The sequence below is a fragment of the Glycine soja genome, chromosome 1, assembly GCF_004193775.1.
Source record: "Glycine soja cultivar W05 chromosome 1, ASM419377v2, whole genome shotgun sequence".
NCBI classification, from domain to species: domain Eukaryota; kingdom Viridiplantae; phylum Streptophyta; class Magnoliopsida; order Fabales; family Fabaceae; genus Glycine; species Glycine soja.
This window is the reverse complement of record NC_041002.1, coordinates 44,702,528-44,718,201: the sequence shown is the minus strand read 5'-3', so window position 1 is coordinate 44,718,201 and position 15,674 is coordinate 44,702,528. Positions and strand designations below refer to the sequence as shown.

General features: G+C 32.7%; 1 protein-coding gene and 1 pseudogene across 1 annotated transcript; one reads left to right on the top strand and one right to left on the bottom strand.

The window, feature by feature from the left end:
- The first annotated feature begins 9,208 nt into the window (after positions 1–9,208).
- LOC114381935 lies at positions 9,209–10,463 on the top strand (annotated as a pseudogene).
- Positions 10,464–13,277: 2,814 nt separating this feature from the next.
- Positions 13,278–14,595, bottom strand: LOC114405252 (protein FLX-like 3). Its single transcript, XM_028367867.1, has 2 exons — positions 14,123–14,595; positions 13,278–13,994 (listed from the first exon to the last, which is right to left on the bottom strand). The coding sequence occupies exons 1-2, from the start codon at positions 14,455–14,457 to the stop codon at positions 13,787–13,789; spliced, it is 543 nt and encodes a 180-aa protein (XP_028223668.1). The 5' UTR covers positions 14,458–14,595; the 3' UTR covers positions 13,278–13,786.
- Between the last annotated feature and the right edge of the window lie 1,079 nt (positions 14,596–15,674).

Genomic DNA, 15,674 nt, shown 5'->3' with positions numbered 1-15,674 from the left:
TGGGTTTTTGGACTGCTTGTCTTTGTTAATCCTCTCATCATACCACATCATAGCATTATAGTGCTTGCATTTCCAAACTGGATCTCCAATATCATTGTAAGTTGCACCTAAACATGAATTTGGAAGTTTAAATGCTCCCCACGTGCAGAACAAATGAAAAGACAATAAAAAGTAAGTTGAAATTTCAAGCTCAATACCGGTATTTTCATAATCATACGTTGTATGATGATCATTGCTATCATTACGACTATCAACATCATCATCTGTTGGTGTTATGTTGTCAAATGAATATTCTACATGACACAAATTTGTGTAAGTTAAAATGTGGTTTTGCCTAACCAATTAAGTTAGTCAGATAAGTAACAACTTAAATATAGATGTTGATCAATTTGACATTTTGTAATTATAATCCACAACCATTTACTCATTTTGGATGTAATAAGAATAACCACACATTACCTGCATTTGTAGAAGCATATATGATGTGAAGTTTTGATGATGCCAAAGATGAGCGCGATTCAAGTCAAGAATCCAGAAATTCAAGAAGACCGATATACTTAGTTCCTAGGATCTTAGAAAGAATTCCTTAATTGATGCTGCACAGGTTTGGCTAAAGGATATTTTACAAAAGCTTTTTGAGATTTCAAAAATATGATATTTTCTCTCTGGTAATCGATTACCAAAGGATGTAATCGATTACCAATGGCCAAATTGATTTCTGAAACAATTTTACAAATTTTGAATTTGATTTTAAAAGGCTGTTATCGATTACACAATGGATGTAATCGATTACCATAAGTTAAAATTTTTTGTAACAACTTTTAGAAATTTAAATTTTAAAAGCCTGTAATCGATTACAACATTTGTGTAATCGATTATCAGACATAAAAATTCAAATTTCAAGTCTGAAGAGTCACAACTCTTTAGAAACTATCTGTGTAATCGATTACCACATTTATGTAATCGATTACCAGTAAGGAATCTTCGAAAATAACTTCCAAGAGTCACAACTGTTCAAGAAGTTTTTGAATGACCATCAAAGGCCTATAAATAGGTGACTTGGGATACAAAATCACAGAGAGTTTTTCTGAACAACATTGTCTTATCCTCTCAAAACCAAATTATCTTATAACTCCCAAAATATTCTTTGGCCAAAACACTTACAAATTCAATAAGGAATCTTGAGCGATCTTCCACTGTAATATTCTTCTCCGAAAGAGAGAATTCTTCTTCTTCTTATTCAAAAAGATTTGTTTAAGAGACCGAGGGTCTCTTAAGTTGTAAGGATATCTGAACACAAGGGATTAAATATAGCTTACCATAAAAATCAATATGTTTTCATAGACATGTGTCTTTCCATTGGAGACCAACGAAGAGCAGTTTAGATGATCATTGAATGTCATATTTGAACCTGCAAGTAAATGGATTCTAATGTTATATTAGTATTAGGAATATATTATATTTAATAAATACAAAAAAATAATTGACATAGAAAAAAATCCAAAATCTTTGATGCCATTGGTTGCCAAACATATTGTATATAGATAGATCATGTTGATATGCTTTACACAGAAAGTATTTAAAAATTAAATAGTATACAATATCAAATTTACCTAAATTTGATATGTTTTGTAATAATACAATAAAAATAATTTCCTTGTCTATTGGACTTAATGAATAGAATGCATTTTGTGATATTTTTGCCAAACTGTATCATTAAGTGTTTGTTTTTAAATTAAAACACAATTAACTTTGGCCATGTCTTCTTATTTTTTTTCGCCACTGTATGCTAGTAATGTATTTAAACAAAGTGAGATAGATACCAACCAATTCTAAATTCAATATCAAGTGATGTTGTTATATTTCATCAATTCTAAACCAAGGTTTGTATGTTTGATCTGTTTCAGCAATAAAAAATAATTATATAACCAATATGTTATCAAACTATAAAGCTTCATGATAGGAAGTCTCACCATACATATTAGTCTCCATACATTGCTATTTCTAATTCTTGCATATCACAAAACACAGGTAAATGTGGACCTATCTGCTAGTATCAAAAGGGTAGACCACATGTAATACAACACATACAATTTAAGATGATTTACAATATTTATCAACAAGTGATTACTCTGATTTCATATGCTTATTAGTGGATAGCTGGTACGGTGTGTATTCGTCAAACTGGAATTCATTACTGGCTTGCTGATCGACATTCTTTTGGCAGGAGTGACAAACGCAGAAAGTCCAGGATCATAATCAGTTGGCTGTGACAATGAAGGCTGTGTGTGATGATTAAGAAGAATATTAGCAAGTAGGAATACATAATTTAAAATCATAGAGTAAAACAGATTGTAAAAGACACTCTACTGGCTTAGTATGAAAATCAGTTAAAAAAGACATTACCGTAGGATGGTAGTCTTGTGATGAAGTTTCAGCAGCAACAACTTTACCCTTCCCTATACTTGGTTCATCCTGCATATAGGTCATTGATAGTAAATATCAACTACAATAATACTATTATTAAATCAATTGGCAACATTAAAATGTTTAACACCAGTAGACCAATTGTTGATGTCATTGTCTGAATAAGATCTTCGTCTTCAGTAACATCCAACATAGATGATTGACGCATTCGTACATGGTACTTGAACATGGCAACCCAAGTCTTTCCCAATAATTCATCAACACAGGGAAGGAAAACCTTGATCTCATCACCACTCTATGAATGAATAAACAAATCATAAGGCCAATATTGAATATAGACAACACACATGGACAATTGTAATTCGGAAAACATATTAACTTTGTAATCCACATACTGCAATCAACTCTTGGCGACACCGATCGACACTTTTGCCAAAGATTTTGATACATGCTCTATCCCAAAAATGGAAGTTGGTCTTTTCCCTATTTTGTTCCAATTTCAGAACTAACTTATACCTAAGACAATTATTTCCCTTTTAGTACACACTCAAATAATATACAAAATAAGTCATTGGAATTTAGTTTCTTGGAAATTTGGGGAGACATATAAGTTACCTTGGAACCGTCAGTAACTTGGTTCTGGCACAAACAACAAGTGGAACCATATTTCAATGGATCAAATGTGGTAGTACAGTAGGGACAACTATCATAGCTCCATGGTGTATCAATCATTACTTCATCCAGCGTACCAACGGTCAAACAGTAAAAGTCCTAAATCAGCACATGAAAAATAGAAATGAATGAAATGCTAGTAGATGCAATGAAATGTTCAAAACACTTATTCAAATATGACATTGATTAATTTGAAATTAAACCTGTTACCTATCTCAGCCTGCTTATTTCACCTAACCTCACCATTTGAGCATTATGCAAGAACTTGTCCATAGAGCTTCATTGGGAATATTGGCTATATTATGATTGAGAAACACTTTCTTGATCTGATAGTCTGCCAGCATAGAATGGCATACCTACATCTAATATGCATTTATCAACATTACCAAATTTTTGTTTTATGAAGATGCAACAAAATATCAAGGTCAAATCTAAGTGTTCCGATAATAAAGTGCTTTGGTACCTATTATAGAAATCTCAAATTTCTGCTATATCAATGTTGACATACGACTTCGACCTATGCTTGATATTTTGGACACTAAGAGGATACTTGTCTGGCAATAATATTATAGTTACATGTAAAACGCAATCATATAATGAATTGAAGCAAATCTCAAAGAAATAGAAACTCCATGATAATGACCTTTAGGATCTTTGATCTTAGCAAGTGTTAACATAACCACCAATAGCTTCCTATCAAAATGATTTTTCTCTATAGCATCATTAAGCTGAAGAGCATATTCCTCCCAGATGGTCATGATCATCTCACCATCACTATAACCGAAAACATATAAAATTAAACATATTAAATATTACAAAAGAAGGCTACCTTAAATGGCAGATATCTAAACAAAACTAAGAAAAGAATGGCAGAAACAATACTTGTTATCCCTCAAATTGTTTGTAAAAGAATGGCAAAAATATTTTACGCTCAATGACTTCGACCACAACACCAACAACATCTATTTAAAAATTACAACACAATGCAATCGTAAGTATTCTTCACAAACTATCATACTGTCCATGCTAGCAAATTGACTAATGCACATACCAACTAAAGTGTCACGCGGTGCTACCTCAGCAATAATATTAGCAAATCGAGTAATAACATTGACATTAGGAGGAATCTCAGGACATTTGGCCTCCTTGATAGAAGTAATTTTCACCAAGTAAACCAAAAATGGAATCCTACTCACTTTGTATTCAGAATGATTCTCAACAACCTTAATGTTTTGAATCACATATGTAGAACCACAATGCAACTTTGCCTCAAATTCAGGAAACAGATCTTGCCAAAGAGTGGCACCAATCTTTGCATTTTGTAAGAGTCAAGAATGAAACTGATCAATGCAAGAAAGCAACGAAATGAATGTAGTCAATTACAGTATGGAATATCAACAAACACACCGTTTGGTCCATGAACACCATTTCTATTGCTTGTTTACCATCGTGCTTGTTAATGTGCCACATATCAGTGATTCATACTGCTATCTTCCAAGTCCCTTTCTTGGTATGCAATTAAGAGATCATGTTTTCTTTGTGAGACATTGCTACAAATATAATAGAATTTATTTATAACGATGAAACAATTAGCTATAAATTAGTTCCTGATATAACATGTGTTCAATCCAGATATAAGCTCTCCCCTTAAGAACAAAACTCCATACCCAATAAGAACAATTTTGTTTCTCTATTGTGGGGTACCAACAGCAACAACATAGCAAATGCCATTGTACACTTAGTGAGGCACTACTATGCCCCAAAACTATCAATTACACGAAATAGAATAACAAAAAAAACAAATATTTTCAACAACGGGTTCATGAAGTAAGAGAATCAGACCAGTTTACCTTACACTGTGGACATACCCTGTCTGAAGCAGATAGTGGGGAATGAGAAGATCAGGCAACTCTTACAACAAAATACGAATGGGAATGGAAATGGGAAACAAAAATACACTCAAGCCGGAGAGAAAAGCCATATTTGGAGTGATTTAAGCGAACAATGATGAAAAAGAAAAAGCCTTAGTCTGTGTTGCAAAGAGAAGAGACACAAATAAAATAGAGGAAACAATAATGTTGATTCAGAGCCTCAATGTTCTACAACAAAGAATGTATACACCAAGTAGATAAAAACCGTAAAGTAAAGAAACAAAGAAAATGAACATGTACTCATGGAGTTTTGAGCTCAAAATCGCCGCATGACAAAGAAAGAAATGGCGAGGTCTGGCTATGCAATTAATTCTATCAGGGTTAGTGGTGACTTCTTTCACCTTCTCTCACTCCATTATGTCTTCTTTCTCCTTCTCTCATCCCACGTGCTCTCTGTCAGCCACTCATTTGAAGTATGCCCACAGCACATTGGAACAAAAGCGGAAAAAAAATACATAAAATGATGGGGACGTTTTTGGGCGGAAACACCAACTTTAATATGCCGACATCTCAGCAAAGTAGGGACATTTTGGTCATTGCCAGTCATTGTCAGGGCCTTGTTTGTATAAATATAGATGATTCTCAAGCCGCAGAAATAAAATAAATAGTACTCATTAAAAGTATCAATGTGGGTTTTTGCGGTTTGAGAATTATGATCCACCAGTATGTCAAGTGTAAGATCATATTTGAGCCGCACTAGTTAGCATGCCCAAAATGCCCTAGATATAACTTCCCATCTACATCCTTGATCCAGCTTGGGGCGTGCACATTGCATTGTCATTCTAGAATATTTCTGGCAAGGAATCTTCCACTTAACTAGTACTTTCTTTTGGAACAAAAAAACTAGTGCTTTGTTAATCTCATTTTCATATTGGTGATTAAAGAGGTTATAGAAAGTTATTGAATTTCTTAACAAAAAAGTTAAAAGTTAGTGAGTTAATTAGAAAGTTAGATAGGGATGATTAACATAATAAACTCTATAAATAAGAGTCTCCACGGTATAGTTCTCAACCTATTAATTACAATGTTACTTTCAGGAGACATTTGGCAGAAAATTTGTTTTTTCTCATAAATCATGATTTTTTAAATGAATAAAATTTGTTTGATTCATTATAAATATTTTTAGAAATATTTAGATAAATTTTCTTGGAATAAAAAAATTATGTGATTTTTATCAATTACTTTAATCGTTTACCACATTAAATTTTTTAATAAAAATAACATGATATTTTTATTATAATAAAAGAAAAGATTTAACTCAAAAAAATATGATTCCCACCTTCCCATGAAAAAGTTTGTGGAAAATTTAGCTAAAAATTATTCTTAAGAAACTTTTTTCCAAATTTTTTTTTAAAAAAATAGATAGCAAATATGAAAAACGGAAATTCACACTTTAGAAACTAAAATTTCTTCCATATCAAACGTTCCCTCATATCTCTCTACTTTTCATATACGTATCATCTTTACCTTTCACGCCCTCTTATTACCTTCAATCATTTTACAAAAGATATATATATAAAAAAAAAATTCACACCTTTTTTTTCTTGTTTTCCTTTTACATCCTCTTTTTCTTTGGTTTAAATAACCTTTCTCATTTCTAAAAGTATTGGTATTAAGTACATTGCATGTTGCTACATGGTGAGATGTTATGACATCAATGTCATGGTCGTTACAGCATGCCACATTGCCACCTATCAACTAAACTCAAATTAAAACACAAAAAGTGCCAAGTGAGAGAGGATAGGGGTCCATCTAGTGTTTTGAAAAAGAGTTTGAAGACACTCCCGCTCATGCAACTGCCAACAAATTCAACATCTGTGCACACACCGTTGCAATTTGAAAATGCATATGATATTGGCATAGCCGTCTTTATAACCACGTTTAGCATATTTCTCACTGTTTCTAGCTTTTTTTCTGGATTGGAGTGGTAACATTTGCACCATTGTTGGCAAGAACACTTGAATTGGACCTGTAGGTAACAGTCCCTTTCTCCAACCTTACATTTAACACGGTCTCTCTAAAATGCATCCTTTTTCTCATTTTTCACTATATATAGTTGGCATTTTTTTTTACAATGAATCATGAATGGCAAGTTTCTTAGTCTAACATTCATATAAATAGTGCTAAGTTACTTCAAAGCAACTGCCAAAACTCACATTCAAGTCTGTTGCTAACTCTAACTTAGAGAATATATAGAACCTCGAATACTGAATTACTGACAGAAGTAGGAATCTCCAAACATTACATGATTTTAATTCATCTCATGATTTGCAGAAATACTTTTGCTGTTGTAACTCTGGCTTATCTGTACATTTAATTTCCAACAATACATGTTGGGCAAGAGAAAAAATTTCATTCCAATGATTAATGTGTGCAGTGATTCTATTATACCCTTGTGCAAGATATAAAACCATTAAGTCCGTTGTTCGAAAAAATAGCAATTGAAGCACAAAACAGTCTCCTCTTGCAGAAGTTAGTCTGAGCATCCCTTTAAGCAGTCCTGGTTGGTATTCCACGTGCCTACTTCATTGCATGGTTTATGTTGTATGCAAGGTTATCAAACTCGAGAGTTTACGTAGACTCGTGAGAGTTTTATAAACTCGACTCGTAGACTCAACTCGTAGACTCGTAAGAGTCTATTTCGTATAAAAATAATAACAAAATATCTATAAATAACATACTAATTAAACATTTCAACAATATAATAAAGCAAAACAGTAAATCATAAAGTTCAGAATATTTAAATAACCAAGTCTAGTAATACATCACCACTAAACAATAACTTGTAGAGGTTATAGTAGTGGTAGATTATTCTCATCGAGAGTTTGATGTTATTAGAGAACAAAGGTTTGATATTATTAAAGGTTAGAATTTTGTATTTGAGAATAACACGCTAAATGAAGGTACGTTGAATACTAAACAGACAGAAAACAATCAAAAATGACTTACATTTTGGTCTAATTTTTTTAACTTGCTAACTCGTTGACTCGATGGTAAATTCGAGAGTTTATCGAGTTTACTTAAGTTTATAGAATTTACCCAGAGTCTACTAAAAAAAGAGTTTACTCAAGAGTCAACTCATAGAGGACAAGTGAACTCGTAAACTTGTAAAAGTTAACAAGTTAACTCAAGAGTTTGATAATCATGGTTGTATGAATGATTTGGTTGTAGAACTGTATTTTCAGAAATTTACAACATGTATATGTAGGGCTTCGATGTGAAAGTTTCTTCCCTAATGCCTAAGTCTAACCAAACTAGGATTGGAATATTAAACAAGAAAAGTTAAATGATTAAGAATGTTTTGAGAAAATGATGATTTTGAAAGAGCATTTTATAATGAAATAAAGTAGTAAATTATAGTTGAATGAAAATTCAAGAATGTTGATGTTTCTTCAGCTGATTTTTTTAATCCTTTTATATTTATATGGCTTTAAGTAATATTGTCATTTCTAATTTTGAAAAAATTGTTTCCTTTTTTTTAAGAAACGTTTTAGGTCCTTGTGTTAGTAATAAATACTGAACCCCGTTTAGCAAACCTAAAATTGAATGTTGCTAGGCACCAAATTGTAATTGGTACCTCATTTCACGGTGCTTCATTTTTTTATGAAACTTAGAAAGTGTAAGAATCTGAATAGTTTAACACGTTAATTTGCTATTTCTTTTCAAGATTTTAGATTCCATTCTCAATGAAAATTTGAATCAGCTTTAGAAGTTTTCTTCCTGTAGTAATTAAAAAGCAGTCTTCATCATTGTTGAGCTTTAGTGACTTCTTCAGTGCAGATAATCAAGTGATTATTCGACCTTCAAATCAGAATCTTTTATAACCTTATTGGCTGGTAGAATGATTCATGCCCCTATTGGAGGAAGCTTGCAAGAGGGTCTGCAAGATGCAGCCTTAGTTGGGAACACAAATGGTTTCAAGGTTAACGTAAATAGTGCTCTTCAAACTTCATCATCCCAAAGGAAACTACTTAGCGATGAAAGCAATCATGTAGGGAAATACAGAATGTTCATCTATTGCCAATATCTTTAAACTGCAGAAACTCTCACCCCATGCTAATTTAGCTACTCCATCTGCTAAACTTAGGAAGAAGACCGAGGAAAAGTTGAGAAAACCTTTTAATTGTGTTTTTGCCAAGATTGATTGGCCATCTCTCTGGAGAAGCTGCAGATAATGGATTAAGAATCCTTTGAACATGGCCATTCTTCAAAGGATAATTTGTGTTGCTGTTTCAGGAGCAATTCTTTTTCTTGTCATGACAGGAATCTTAAGCAAAATACTTAATAAGCAGTCACAAAGGGACTAATGGTTTGAGGTCAACAATCAATTTCTCAATGCTCTATTTACTCTCATGTGTCTATACCAACATCCAAAGCGGTTCCACCATCTTGTACTTCTTTGTAGGTGGAAGCCTAAGGGCATCATATTCCTAAGAAAAATATACTGCAAGAATGGCACTTGCAAGCCTCATGAAAGGGTACATATGATGGTAGTAGTTGTGTTACTCCATGTTAATTGCTTTTCTCAGTATGCACTTTGTGGCCTTAAATGGGGTTTCAATAGATCTGAAAGACCTGTTGTTGGGGTTGGTATATGCATCTCCATTGCAATTGCTGCTCCAGCACTTGCAGGAGTTAACTGCATTGCAAGCCCTATAGGAAAAGAGTATGAAACTGATGAAGAAGTACAGAATCATACTGCTTTTGCATCAAGAAATGATCAGTCTTGTTGAGTACACACCTCAATGGAGAGGGGGACTATTTGATCTTAGGGACAATCTTTCTGTGGCATGTCTCACTCTCTTTTGTAGTTTTTGTGTCGTTGGAAGGAATTTGGAGAAACTTCATTTTGGTAACAAGTATGTCCACATTGCAACTTTCCTCCTCTTCTGTGTGGCTCCCTTTTGGATCTTGAATACGGTTACCATCAATATTGATAATGAGCCTGTGAGAGTAGTTCTGGGGCTATTGGGTATGTTGCTTTGTGTGTTTGGTTTACTCTATGGTGGCTATTGGAGGATTCAAATGAGGGGAAAATTTAATTTGCCACCAAATAAACTTTGTTGTGGGAAGCCAGCAGTCACAGATTGCATACAGTGGCTATTGTGTTGCTGGTGTTCCCTTGCACAGGAAGTAAGAACTGCAGAATATTATGACATAGTTGATGACAAATTTTTCTGCCAAAAACTGACTCAAAGTTGTGTTAAGCCTGCACTGAACTCATTGCCTCCTGAAGATAAAGCCCCTCAAGTTACATCAAAGTCCACTTCATTTTGGAGCAGTCACACTGTAAATAAGATCTGGTCTCAAGAGTCAAATGATTATTCAAGTCTCTCAGAAATTGAGTTTTCAAGAGAGAGGAAGCAAAATGTTATGGAAGCGCCTATTCTTCAAACAATTCAAGTCGATGATAATGACATCAAAAGAACATAAAGAGGAGAACCTTCAATGATATATGAGGCTTTTTGCAGTCATGTATGCATTTCGAAATAGAATTTTACTTTTGTAATATTTGAACATCATTTTTTGAATCAGATGGTAAGATGTACCTTGTGTTTGATAATTTTCAAAAGATATTGTTAAAGAAGTTTGAATTTCCATCTTAAACGTTGTGCAAATGGATATAATACCACATGTATTTGAATGCAAATTACTTGAACAACAACAAGCGATAACTTTTAAGGGTGGGGTAAACATTGATGCAACTTGTTAGGCATGGTCCTTGTTAGGCAAATTGTTGAACGAATCCGATTGTTCCGCTTTGAATATATGTTATGACATTTTGACAATAAACCTTTGTTCTCTTGTTAACCATTCCTAAACTAACTCCAAAGTCCAAACAGGTTGGCTATCATAGCTTGGCTAGCAAATGAAAATGAATCATTATCCAAAACGAGAAAGTTGAAGTACAAAGCATATTAACATAAGTATATGCAACTTGTCATACCTTGGCTAGCAAATGAAAATGAATCATTATCCAAAACGAGAAAGTTGAAGTATAAAGCATATTAAGTATATGCAACTTGGAGTTGCACAAGTGGATGGAACGAACTTGGATTTGGGTACAAAAGTATTTCAGAATTATTTTGCAGAATTCTAATTACTTTATAGAATTACCATTTTCAAGATCATATAATTACTAAATTCACCATAAAATGCTCAACCGCTTTGAACGTTGATCACCCAATAGACCTTTCTAATCTCAATTTGCTAACCCCATTAACAATTAATACTTTTGCCTTTTCTTTTTGTTTATTTCCTTTTTAAGGGGTCTTCCAAGTTCCAAAGCAATTCCATTAGGAGTAAGATATCTATATCCATGTATTGCTTCTCTTCTTTTTTATTTCCAATTTAGGGGTCTTCCAAGATCCAAAGTAATTCCCATAATAGGAAGCTGTATATCTGCATGTGTCTGTCTCATGTATTTTTTGGTTATTCTAAATTTTGATTGATGTAATTAAAAAATTATAAATTTTATTCTAAATAACTACTTTGTAGAGAAAAAAAAGGAGAAACATCAAATAAAAGAACTATCTTCTTCAAATTCTGTCAACATTAATCTTGACAAGAGAATGTAAAAAAATAAAAGATCTTTATAAGATATAATGTCCATGAGATGGTATGAGAATCGCAAGTATGCTAACCTACCATACCTTCATATTCATACTATTCAATAATGCTTTAATTTTTCTTAGTTTTAACATATATAAAATAATAGGATAATGTGTTCACAATTCATGCAACAATTAATGAGATCAACAATGCATTTAGTTGGAATTATGTTGCATATAAGAAATGCCAAAAGAAAGTTATAAAAGAAGAAAATCAATACACTTATAGAGAATGCAAAGAGTCATCCAAGTATCCAACAACAAGGTTTAATGTTTTGTGTATATTGAATTATTTTTATAACATAATTAAATAAATATTAAAAAATTTAAAATCTTTTTTAGGTTCAAGATACAATTGAAAGTCTCATATGACACTAGTGTAGCAACATTCACAATGTTCAATCGAGATGCACAATAAATTCTAAACACAACAACATCTAAACTTATACCATCACATAACTTTTATCTTAAAAAATATCATTCAGCATGACCCTCTCCTCAAAGAAATTAAACAGGTAACCATGTTTATAATTTATTTTCACTTTTACTTCTTGTACAAAATATTAATAGTTTCATCCACTAATCAATATTTTTATTAAAAAAAAAAGAGCCCCCTTCACCACAACAAATATCATCAGATGAGTCAGTTGAAGAACTAATTATAAGTCAAAGTCCAAAGTTAGAAACATCCAACAAGTCAAAATGTGCATCTTTATCATCTAATGAAAAAATTTATCAAATCTCACAAAGTCCATTAAGAAAAAAAAACAAATAAACAAACTGTCACATGTCAAAGTCCAAAGCTACAACTATCCAAGAAGTCAAAAGATGCATCTTCATCGTCAAAAGAAGAAGAAAGTCCATTAAAGAAAAATGTGAAAAAATAATCTATTAAGTAAAAGTTCAAAGCTATAAGCATCCAATAAGTCAAAAGATGTATCTTCATCATCAAATGAAGTTTATTCAATCTCAGAAAGTCCATCAAGGAGGAAGGCGAATAAACAAATTGTTCTGACATCCTCCAATGAAGGGTCAATCTTACTTCAAAGTTTTAAAAGGAACACATCAAAGAAAACAAAATTCAACAACAGGTCACCAACAAAAAGAAATAAATACAAAAATTGTTCTTAAAAAATTTATATATAAGGTTTATTTTTATCTTCACGTTAATCAACTTTAATCGAGTGATCAACCTCCCATTTTAGAATATTCCTTATAAATATATTGATAAATAAAAAATACCTTAATTTATAAGTAACTTTTTTATCTCCTTTAACAGAAAATGATATAAAATATTATTGACAATTATATTTTTAAATTTATTTTATCAAACAAATATTTTATTTAAATATTTCTTTAATTATTTATAAACCTAGGCATCACACGCGTACATGTCTAATTCCAAATTAAAAGAAAGGTGGATCCCGCTTTCATTTCTCTAAGATAGAAGTTTGAAATAAACAAATGTGAGGCTCCATTTCACATTGGCTGTTCATATTGTAACTTTGAAATGAAATTGACAACAAAGTGAGAAGTACAGGAAATAATGAGCAATAGATAAACCAATAGGGAGAGGTTTGACAACTTTTTTTTCTTCTAAGGTTTGACAAACAAATTAAGGTGGCTTAAATATTATTTCGACTAAGGATCAATGGAGGCCTTTATAATTGTAGGCTTAATTGTAGCCAAAGCAACTACAATTAGGTGCACACAGTTGCTGTCCTATATTGTCATTTGTTTTGCCGTGGATGAGTTCACTTCATCAATAGTTAGAACTTTAAGTGGTCTTCTATTGCCACTGTTTCCATCACAAATTTTTGTATGCAATGCATTACACATAACACATTGATATACCAGAGGAGCACATGTGCACATGCAGGCCTTCACAGGAGGATACAATAGAAATAACGAAGGGAGAAAATAGTAGACCTCTAAACAATTCAAAAGGCTCACCTTCATAAATGAAGCAAACATGAAAAAAATGGACAAAAAAACAAGAATGACATCTCAGTAAATTGGAATTATATGGGTCAAATTGGCTTTTCAATCATGATTACCGAATTCAGCCTTCAGGCCATGAGGCATAGAGAAAGATTAGTCTGTCATAGTTATCATTTATCAATCTTAGATAGCACAAGGAGTTATCTATTGAAGGATAATAAATTCTGCAAAAGAACAATACACCAAACAAGTCATACCTGACATACCAACAGCCCAATGTCTTCCATCAACACTAGCAAGCTCGGCACGTAATTTCTCAACTTCCCGGGTCATGGAAACCAAATTTTTCTCCATTGACTGCCTCTGTTCCATGAACTCTATGTTTGCCTTCTTTTCATAATCCACCATGGTTCTAGAAAACAAAAAAGACATCATCAGCTTAAGTGTTTAACTGTACAAATGCGAAAATGCCTATCAGGCTATCACGAAAGAGCTTGACGGTAAAAAAATGGAAACCCTGTCAGCAATTGAGCCACACACCTGGCACGTATTAGCTCTTGGTACAGGCCATCAATCTCAGCCCTCATCATAGGAATTTGTTGATTCTTTGCTTGTAAAATTGAAACATCTTGAGTAAGTGTCTGAACCTTCGTTGTGAGATCTTGTTTGAGACTGTTAAGTTTCTGAACCTCAGCTCGCAGTTGAATTAATTCATTCTTCAAGGGCTCATTTGCCCTGAGGTCAGCCTCCATATTCATGCCTTTGTCAACAAGCTCCCTCGAATGCATCTCATGGTCGGAGCGAATGTCACCAATGGCCATATTCATGCAATGAAGCTCCTCCTTCGAAGCCGCAAGGTCTCGCTGCAATGCCATTCGATCATCTATCAACCTCGTAGGATTGAGCAAGTAAGAACATTACCAACTCTGCTTCCAACCCCCTGACAGCAAGTACGAACAATGTAGGGTTTCGAAAGAAAACAAAGGGAGAAATCAAAAGAAATTGAATGAAGAAATCCAAAGAAACATAACAGTGGAACTGAACAATCGAACAAGCTCGTGGTTCTTGTGGAGGAAAGAAGAGTTGCGGGAATGAGAATGTGGAAATGAAAATTATTGGTAACATGGGGAATTCTTTTCTTGGTTTTAAATTTTGCTTTCGTTTTTGTCAATATGTTTGGCGCTCGTTTGCGGGGAAGGAAACATCTTATTCGTGAGAAAATTATGGTATAATCTAATATTGATGATTAATTATTATTTTTATTCAAATTATTTTTAAAAAAAATTACTTAAATCTTATTTAAATTTAGTTACAAACATATCAATATAATCCACAACAAATAAAATATTACAAAAGTTACAAGAAAACAACCAAAGAAATCAATCTAAAACCAAGCTTGTGGTTATTCCTATGTAATGTTTCACTTTTCTTGTATTTAAAAAAGCGATTTCAATAAATAAATTAATACAAATTATAAAATTAATTTAAGCAAACAAATTCATAAACTTCAATAAATATATGGAAGATAAATCTTTAACATGTCCCTAATTACTTTTTGCATTTACCTCTCTTCCCTCTTTGATCTAAAAGACATAGGTAGAGTATTAGCAATTTCATCCAAAGAGTATTCAACTCTCTCTAAATCTAAAGAGTCTCCAACTCTCTCAGCATCAATAGAGTCTTCAACTATCTCTAAATCTAAAGAATCTTCAACCATCTTCGTATCCATTGAGTCTTCAACTCTCATTAAATCTAAAGAATCTTCAACTCTTAGCATGCATAGAGTCTTCTAAATCTAAAGAGTCTTCAACTCTCAGTATCCATGTTAACTGTTTGGCAAGTGTGTCAAATGTCCAAGTAGTAAAGACTCAGAAGTTCAAGTGTTGATTTTCACAGGGACTTTGTTTTGTACTTGTGTTGGATAATTTCCAATTTATAAGAGAACAAGATAAGATGAGGTGTAAAAGATGAACTTAAAAGAACAGTAACTAAATAATAGATATTAATAGAAAACAAAAGGAAATAAAAGAGAATTCAATGATATGGGAATGTTAGAACCTAACATGCCTTAATTCTAGATGTTTGTTTGATG

Excerpts from the sequence above, each read along its gene's own strand:
- LOC114405252 (XM_028367867.1), bottom strand. The coding sequence starts at position 14,457 with ATGGCATTGCAGCGAGACCTTGCGGCTTCGAAGGAGGAGCTTCATTGC. Across the intron at positions 13,995-14,122 it reads CAAGAGCTAATACGTGCCAG|AACCATGGTGGATTATGAAA; the intron begins GTGTGTGGCTCA and ends TTTGTTTTCTAG.